Source organism: Quercus lobata, chromosome 8 (assembly GCF_001633185.2).
Source record: "Quercus lobata isolate SW786 chromosome 8, ValleyOak3.0 Primary Assembly, whole genome shotgun sequence".
In the NCBI taxonomy this organism is placed as follows: Eukaryota; Viridiplantae; Streptophyta; class Magnoliopsida; order Fagales; family Fagaceae; genus Quercus; species Quercus lobata.
Window position 1 is genome coordinate 16204260 of NC_044911.1, and position 9202 is coordinate 16213461.

General features: G+C 34.4%; 1 protein-coding gene across 1 annotated transcript; it reads right to left on the minus strand.

Annotated features, from left to right (window-relative positions):
* Window positions 1-409: 409 nt before the first annotated feature.
* On the minus strand, window positions 410-853 carry LOC115956494. Its single transcript, XM_031074852.1, has one exon. It carries the CDS (start codon window positions 851-853, stop codon window positions 410-412), a length of 444 nt encoding a protein of 147 aa, XP_030930712.1.
* Between the last annotated feature and the right edge of the window lie 8349 nt (window positions 854-9202).

The window sequence follows — 9202 nt, forward strand, 5'->3', positions numbered from 1 at the left end:
GTCATGGTGCTTGCCCTCCCTGGTATCCCTGATGTAGGGCTCCTCTTCTTGCCAAGGTCTCATTCGTGAATTCTTCCAGCTTTCCTTCCCTAATCAAACGATTCAAGTACGACTGTAGGGTTTTGCACTCCTCAGTGGTGTGCCCCTTATCTTGATGATATTGGCAATACACTGACTGATTTCTTTAGGTCGGGTCTCCACCCATCTTGTGTGGCTAAGTGAAGTAAGGCTCATTCTGGATCTTCTGCAGTATTTGGTGGATAGGGACCTTGAACACCAATTTGATTGGTTGGACCTCGCTTGGCTGTCCCTGATTGCGGAAGTTTGCCTTGGGCCAATTTCCCCCTGTCTTATTGATGCAGTTATTCTTCTGATCATGGAAGCCCTTTGCCTTTCCATTAATTTGTGCTCAGTCATCTTCTACCCTTTTATGCTCATCTATTCGGTCCATCAATTGTTTCATGGTTCGAGTAGATCTCCTAGTGAGGGACTCCCATAGGTTGAACTTGATGGGTAGCCCGTTCTTGAAGATGCGTACCACAACGTCCTCAAAGTCCCCATCCAATTTATTATACAGTTCCCAATACCTATCCGAGTAGGTCTTTAAAGTTTCTCCCTCTCTCATCGACAACGCTAGCAAGGAATCCAATGTCCTCGGCACCCTATTGCATATAATGAACCTTGCACCAAAAGCTTTGGTGAGCTCCTTGTAGGAATCAATAGACGTTTCATGTAGTCCATCGAACCATCTCATTGCCACTGGGCCGAAGCTAAAGGGAAACACCTTGCATATCAAAGCCTCGTTTCTGGTGTATATGGTCATCTTCTGATTGAAGTGGCTAACGTGCTCCATGGGATCGGTCTTCCCATTGCAAACGGTGAAGGTGGGTTGCGCAAAGCATTTGGGCAGCTCAGCCTTCTCGATCAGCCTCGTGAAGGGTGACTTGGATATCTAGGAGAGGGCTTTGCTCATGGCGTCCCTACTCCTATCTCCTCGGGGGATGGGTTTGTGTCGCTTGTGGTGTTGCCTTTCTCTTTGTGAATTTTCAGAAGAATTAGTTTCCGTTTCGCTGGGAGGCATCCTTCTTCTTCTACGCCTTACCCATTTTAGCTCTAAATTAGAGCCTGAGCTCGTAGTGAGACTCCTACTCCGTCGATTTCTCTGGTTCCACCTTATTTGCCTGCATAGATGGTTGACCTCCCTTTTTAGGCCAACGATCTCATTTTAGAGATGGCTTCGCGATCTCGAATAGCTGTGGCTATGTTAACTGGAACGGGCTGGTCTCGAGCTCTTGGACTCAGACCTAGCTACCTCACGGTCCCGGCGATTTTTCCAAGTTTACGAACTAGTCCTGTTGCCCAGGACAAGAACTCACAGATCCTTCGCTGCTAGACATCCTTTGGCATTCTCCTTAAAGATGTGTAGATTAAGCAAAGATTTTGCACAGAAGGTGCTAATTGTAAATGCCACTAATGAGTTGACATAATACAATGAATTTGTAGAGGCGGGAGCTCGAATCAAATAACCTAGCACAGTTGAAGAAGGAGAAAAAGATAAGGAACAAAGAAGAATACTAGTCCTCAGCCAAGGTCCGAGGGTAGATACTCATATTAAATTGCTCTCAAGAATGATTTGCTACAGTATTTCTCTCTCTGGGATTCTCTTTCCACCTCCTCCTCCTTCCTGGAGGATCTCTTACCTTATATAGCTTCTTTCAGCTGATCTTGGCCTTCCATTTGTTGATCATGTAGGCCACTACTTGAGTGCTTGTCTCATCAGATGTTTTTTCATATCTTTTGTGAGTTACGGCAACCAAGACAACACTGTTTAAGGGTCTTCTCCACATAAATACGACCAGAAGGTTTGGTGGGGTGCAATAAATGTAATGGCAGCTACCTTCCCTTCAGACACGTCAGGACTAACCCCCTCTCTGAAAATCTTCCTCTATAGTGTGACCTTCTCTGGTAATGTGCCATTGACGTGGCCAAGGCTCACCTCCTTGGCCTTGCCGTCCGAGGGTATGGTCTCCTCAGAACTGCACCGGCCTCCTCGGCCTTGGATATGACATGTGGCACTATTACCTTATTAATTTTCTTTATCCCACAACAATACACACACACACACACACACACACACACACACACACATACGTAGAGAGACAACCAATTATGATAGTGTTGGAGGCAAAGTAAAACATTAAAAAAAAACTGAAGAAGTAAGCAGTTTGGCTAGCATACCAGCTAGTTAATTTATATCAAAAGACATAAAAATCTTACAATCTAATAGAATCCATCTTTAAAGTAAATAAATACATGTGGTACAATAAGATAAATAAAAGGTTTGTCAAGATGATCAAGTTTGGCAATGAAGAAGACGCAATAGCTATTAATGAGGGTAATCTATCTTAAACTTGTGATGATGATAAAGATGCAGCAACTACTAATTATGCAGATCTAGTATAATCTTATTTTGATTCAACTACAACAAAAATGACGATAATTACCATAAAAAAACAGCCTTTTATGATATAGCACATCAACGGGAATAAATAATAAACAAACCTATGAACTAAACAAATTTCAGACACATATAAACAGAAGTAGAACACCCACTAAAATGTTTCATTTCTATAAAGTTGTAATTTACAACTAGTTTATGTTGGCTTTTATTCCGTGCCAAATTTGATTGTAATTTTGTTCAATCTTATATACCCTGTATTTTACGTAGGATTTATTTGTAAGGGTTGTGTGTGAGAGAGAGAGTGTGAAGACTCAAGGTAATTAAAGACTAAAGCAGTTTTCGCAAGTATCTTGCGAGTAGGCTTCCTGCGAAGTAAAGCATGTGCCCAGCACATGACTAGAATGCGAAGAGTTAGGACAGGGTGGAGACAATTGGTTTTCGCGAGTGTCTCGCGGGTAAAGCCTTCCCACGAGATACCCGCGAAACATTTTATTTTGCCAATCTATCATATCTGATACACACTATTCATACCCACACTATATATACCCACATTACCCATAGATGTTGATGAGTGCTTTTGAGAGAAAACCCTAGCCACTATCCTTGAGAGTTAGAGATTGTTATACCTACATTTCTGTACACAATCCATTGTGGTTTTTCCTCAACTCCTACCTCTACATTTTCATATCCTTGAAAGGTTGATAGCCCAAACACTTACCACACCCTTTCAAAGTGTCAAGTGAGGTTTTGGTGCTACTGGGAAGCATTGGAAGAAGCCAAGTTTTGGCGGATGCAATCGAGTGTATTACGGGATCCGGAGAGCTAGATAAGACACAGTTTCGAGAAGCCTTGTTGGAGTAGGAGCTTGGAGGGCTTAGGTGCATCTTGTAAATTAGGCTTGGAGGGTCTCTTGCCATTCATGTATCCTAACTGATTGTCTAGTGGATCGATTTACCGCTTGGAGGGTGGCGGAGAGGTTTTACACTGAGTACTTCGGTTTCCTCTTCAATAACACATCGGCGTGTTATCTTGTGTTTGCATTCTTCTTCCCTACTCTTTTAGCTTTCATTTTACTGCTGTGTTTTAATGAATATGGCTTAGAGTAGTTATATTGTTTATCTACTCGCATTTACTCTATTTCGCACTTAGTATAAGTTAGAGTAAAATCAATCGAGCCATAATTTTTAATTTGGGGGTCTAACCATGTATGCCACATTCCATATGATACATATATTAGGAAACCCATTCTTTTTAGAGATACTTTAATTAATGTTAGCTCCTTGAGGAGTTTCTCTTTCTCTCATACTGTAAGGCAAGGTAATGCTGTTGTATATACTTTAGCCTAGAAAGCAAGACTTTCTTTTCCTTTATTAGTTTGGATGAAGACTATTCCATTAGACATTGATATTTTTTTTTGCTGATTTTCCAACTTCTTAATCAAATTTCAAGCGTTGTCTTTTTCCTCAAAAAAAAAAAAAAAGAAAAACACTAAACACATAAAGAAACAGAAAAATTTGTGTCTTGTGACTTCTTTTGTAATTCTTTTAATGATAAAATGATAAACTTACCTTAATAGAGACGTGGAATACCATGAACTTCTTTAGGCATTAGCTTATACAGATTTGCAATAGTACTTAAATTTTAAAATTAGTATGCATTTTTTTTAATTAAGATATAAATATGTGGATGAGTTTAAAATTGATCAATACCAAAATATAATTGATCAAATGCTCTACATCATATCATCAAGAATATATCCTATTTACTTTTTTTCACTTGAGCTAGATTAATACATAATATTGCATACTAAACCAAATTAAACAACTTCAACACCAACAAAATAAATAAGGACAATGACGTGCTAAAATTTTGTTTTCTATTTCTTTGTTGTATATCTGATGCTCTGCACAAAACCTGAAATTTCTTTTTTGCTACAAAGGACATAAGTTTCTCTTCTACATAGACACTTATAGCAAAGGATATTCATACCAGCTAGTTCATGAGAATATCATTAACCCCAATTATTATTAGTATTTGAGAATACCAACAATTCTTCAAATTCAATTTCTATTAGAAATTAGTACAATTTAATTTCCATCAGACTATATATTCATGTTGGAACATATATTGAGTTCGTAAAAACTGAGCAAATCCACCTTAAACAAAGGCCCAAGAAGGCCAACATCAAGAACTTTTGATATTTAACTACCAATTTTTGTGGGATTCACCATGCTAAAGAACTTAATAACATATCACCAATAAATTTTAATTATTTCAACCAACCCAAACAAATAAAGAGAGCAGTAAAAATTCTCACCAACAATTGTGAGTTGCAATACAAATTCTAGTCACCAATAGCAGTGAGTTGCAATACAAATTTCTGGTAATTCACACCACGCTTGAGTTATACTAATGTAACAACAATACAAATTTCCAATGTCAAAGATACTCTACATGAACTGTTCAGCCTCCCTCATTAAACAATAACTATATAAATTGTTCAGTCTCTCTTATTAAACAATATTTACATAAACTATTCAGCCTTTCTCACTTGTAGTTTCTGCTTCAGTAGACAATTCTTTTCCAATGTCAAGGATTACTTTACATATCATCCACTTTGGAGCCAAATATTCTTTTGGTTACCTAAACTATTCGACCAACAATGGAATCTCCTTCTAAAGCAATCGGCATGTAATCGCTTTATTTATATCCACTAGTAAGTTGCTCGTGCAATGCACATATAATTTTGTAATATTTTATGTAAGACGGTTTTGGAAAATGTTGTACATATATTATAAAGAAAAAGTAAACTAAATTAGAGTAAAGAAACATATACATTTTGAGATATCAAATTTTAGTTTAGTAGATTCACTGTACATTTGTAGCCTTCTCGAGGTAAGATTAATTTTTTTTTTTTTAAAATAATAAAACTAAAGAGTAACAGGTTCATGAAAATCAACTAATTTGTGTTGTATTCACATATTGCATACCATGAAATGAATGTATGTCCAACTCTCTCATCGTCTTCCACTCATTGATAGTGCGACATTAAGACATGATGTGGGCAAGTGCGTATACATGTGTCTTATATATGATGATTTAAAACTAAGATGATTTTAGTTTAGTAGATTCACTGTACATTTGTAGCCTTCTCGAGGTAAGATTAATTTTTTTTTTTTTTTAAATAATGAAACTAAAGAGTAACAGGTTCATGAAAATCAACTAATTTGTGTTGTATTCACATATTGCATACCATGAAATGAATGTATGTCCAACTCTCTCATCGTCTTCTACTCATTGATAGTGCGACATTAAGACATGATGTGGGCAAGTGCGTATACATGTGTCTTATATATGATGATTTAAAACTATGGTAGAATATGGTTTACTTTGTGCACCAAATATTCTCTCTACTTATATACTCAAAACAAAAATTATCCAACCAAATTACCTAATCCAAAATCATATTTAAGCCCTTAATTAAAAAAAAAAAAAAAAATTACCCGTAGCAGCTTGATGGTGGTAGGAGGCCAGTATGACCGAGGTGGTGACCCCTCAGATTTCTCTCTCTCTCTCTCTCTCTCTCTCTCTCTCTCTCACAAATGCTTTATCAATCTCAGGTTTTTATATATATTTATTTTGGTAATAGTGAAACAGTGCGTTTTATTTAACAATCCACAACATTTTCATGTCTCTCTATCTCTCCCATTGGGGCCTTATCTAGTTAGTTATTACTATTAGTCTTTAATTATTATTATTTTTACTTTTTTTTTTAATACTGAAACAGTGGGTATGCTAAAAGACATGAAAATAAGAAAAATGTGTGGTTTAAGCTTAGAAAATTAATAAGATAACAGTAAAAATAAGTTAACGTGAACTTTTTGGTAACAGTAAAAATAACTTAATAAAAAAAGGTTAAAAAAATAAAAATAAAAACTCTAAATGTAAAATTAGAGCGCCATATAGAAGGATCTCATGGACTCCCACATGAGGTCTCTGCTTTTATATATATTTTTTGTTTTTTAATCGTAAATGTGGTAGAAATTCAGATAGGTATTTTTCCTACATGTCAAAACCACCTTAATTGTAGGAAAAAGCTTCTTTTATTATATATAGTATTAGATATAGTTTTTAAACTGTGCAATGCATGGTATTTTATTAATTTCAATTTATATATTATGTATTTGGTTTAAGTTATGTAGACTAATAAAATAAATAAGTAATGACAAAAAAATATAGTAATATCATATATTAACTCATCAACAAAAAACATTTATATATATATATATATATATATAATGTTGCATTAATTTATGCTTCTAGTTTAATCTCAATTTTATACTATTTAATTATGAAAATTGTACAAATCAATTCATGGTTGTTGTGAATTGATAATATCTCGTTATTTATCTATTAAATATTATTATTATATTATAAAAGTTGGATCACAAATTGGTCGATGCACAAAATCGTGCAACATGTCCCATTACTGAAGCATAAAAAATTAACAAGTAGTAAAATTCTCAATAAATTTAGGGTGATATGGACTAATAATGTTATGTGGCAAGTTCCAATTTGATTAAGAATGAAAAAATGAAAAACCAAACCCAATAATTTTTTGAAAATTAAAAGATCCTCAGTAGTCCACAACTCATTCTTGACCAAAGTAATCCCTACACCAATTAATATATAGAGTCATAGACAAATAACAAATACAAAGACATAAACAAAGCCTTTTGGGATGCACTTCTAGTGTGGATATAATAAGTGCTGGAAATGACTAATAGTGGTTTTAGACAATAAATAACTTTAGCGAATTTTATTTTAAGTTATTTACAATAAATTCAAACAAAAAGCCATGAACATAGGAAATCTAAGGTGATAGTCATCACAAATAGAACAATTGCAAAGTTACATAAATTGAGATTAGAAAGTTAATTACATGTATAATGAAGTGATATATTCAAACTTGAAGGAAAAAGTCTACATCAATCAATCTCAATCAAATTGTCTTAACTTCTTTGCTTCAGCTTCCTTCATAATACTGAAAAAATAGAGAGCAATGTCATTAGTCATTTCTATAATATTGTTTTTATACATATTCAACTAAAAGCAAATGTGTTTCCCAAAAAAAAAAGAAAAAAGAAAAAACTAAAAGCAAATGTAATTTCACTTGAAATTTTCGGGTCATTCTTTAGTATCCCCTCTTTTTTTCTAGGGGGGTACGGTACCCTTTTTAATCTTGGTCATAGATTTTACACATTTGAATCCTGACCATTTATTTATTTTTAATGAAAAACCAGTTATAGGTTAAGTAGGTAATATATAAAAGCAAAAATACACAGACAAGCAAACTAGTGTTCTCTCTCTTGCTGCTTCTCTCTCAAACTGAAAACCTCTAGTGGGTGTTCCTTCTTTTACTTCAAAATACTAAACGATGCATCTTTGCAATGCTTGGCTTCCACCACCAATGGCCCAAGAGAGAGAAGGACTCATTCTCTCGAGTTGTGTGCTTCGTCAATAACTCCTTCAAACCTGATGACCTAGATTTTGTCTACTCCACTCGCAAATGGATCTCTATCATCGACCTGTGAGATTTCTTCAATTCTCTTTACTAATATTTTTTTTATTCTTATCAATTTGTATTCGATATTGGGTCTCTCTTTTCTTCTTTTATTTATTTTTCTCATTTTGACCATAAATTTTTGGGTATTTTTAGCTTTTTCAATATCATTTCAATTATGGGTATGTTTTGTTTTTCCTTATCTTAATTCAAGTTGAAAATTCATTTTGTTTTGTTTTTGTCTCTAGAATTTGGTTATGCCTTTTGTTTGCACAAGTAAATACCAATAATTTGCTAGCTCTGAATTATGGATTATTAGATGCCCATTTGATCGATGATTGAGTTAAGAAATTAATCACTGATGGTGAATATTTGGATTTAAGGTAAAGTGAGACTACATAAAGAGCTGTTCTTCACTTATGGTTTGGCCCTTTTTCTTTTTGTTTCATTTTTCATATAGACAGCTAGTTTTGCTTATTTTTCGTCCTACCCAACCATGTGGGTTGTTGGGGGTATTTGGATGACATTTATCTATGGAACTGTGCTAATTTGACTAGGAAAAAAATGTGCTTTTTTTTTTTTAAAGTTAAATTAATTAGGCAATAGTGATAGAAGACCTTTAGGGGTTGATTTGTGAAATGCAATAGATAATGAACTTGTTTATCTGTCCTGATATTGAGAAATGGAGGAATTTCTAGTTATCAACTGAAATGCTAGTTCTAAAGTATGCCTTAGCTTGAGTCAAAGAGCAGGGAAAGTTGCGAGGGAGTAGAGGGATGACTATTGTAGTTGTGAAAAATTTGTAGCCACACCATTCATTTGCTTTGTTTTGATGGGTTAGTTTTGAAACTATCCTAACGGGATTGAACTGAAAACCTTGTGAAACATACCATTCAATAGCTTTGTTTTGGTGGGTTAAATTTGAAACTATCCTAATTGGAATGAAGTAAGTTCCTTGATAAAAATCTACCCCATTTATAAGTTATTACTATGAACCTACTAATCCAGTGGTGTAACCAGAGACTAATCATTTTATTGATAGCTTTATTAAATAAGTTTAATTATTTGGTTACTCTGTTTATTGCTTCTGTGAATGGGTCCAAACACTTATAACATGTTTTTTTATAGTAATATCTAATTTTAATAACTCAGCTTATATATAACCATTTCATTTTTCT

Bases quoted from the DNA above. Each gene is read 5' to 3' on its own strand.
- LOC115956494 (XM_031074852.1), bottom strand. From the start codon at position 853: ATGGAGCACGTTAGCCACTTCAATCAGAAGATGACCATATACACCAGA.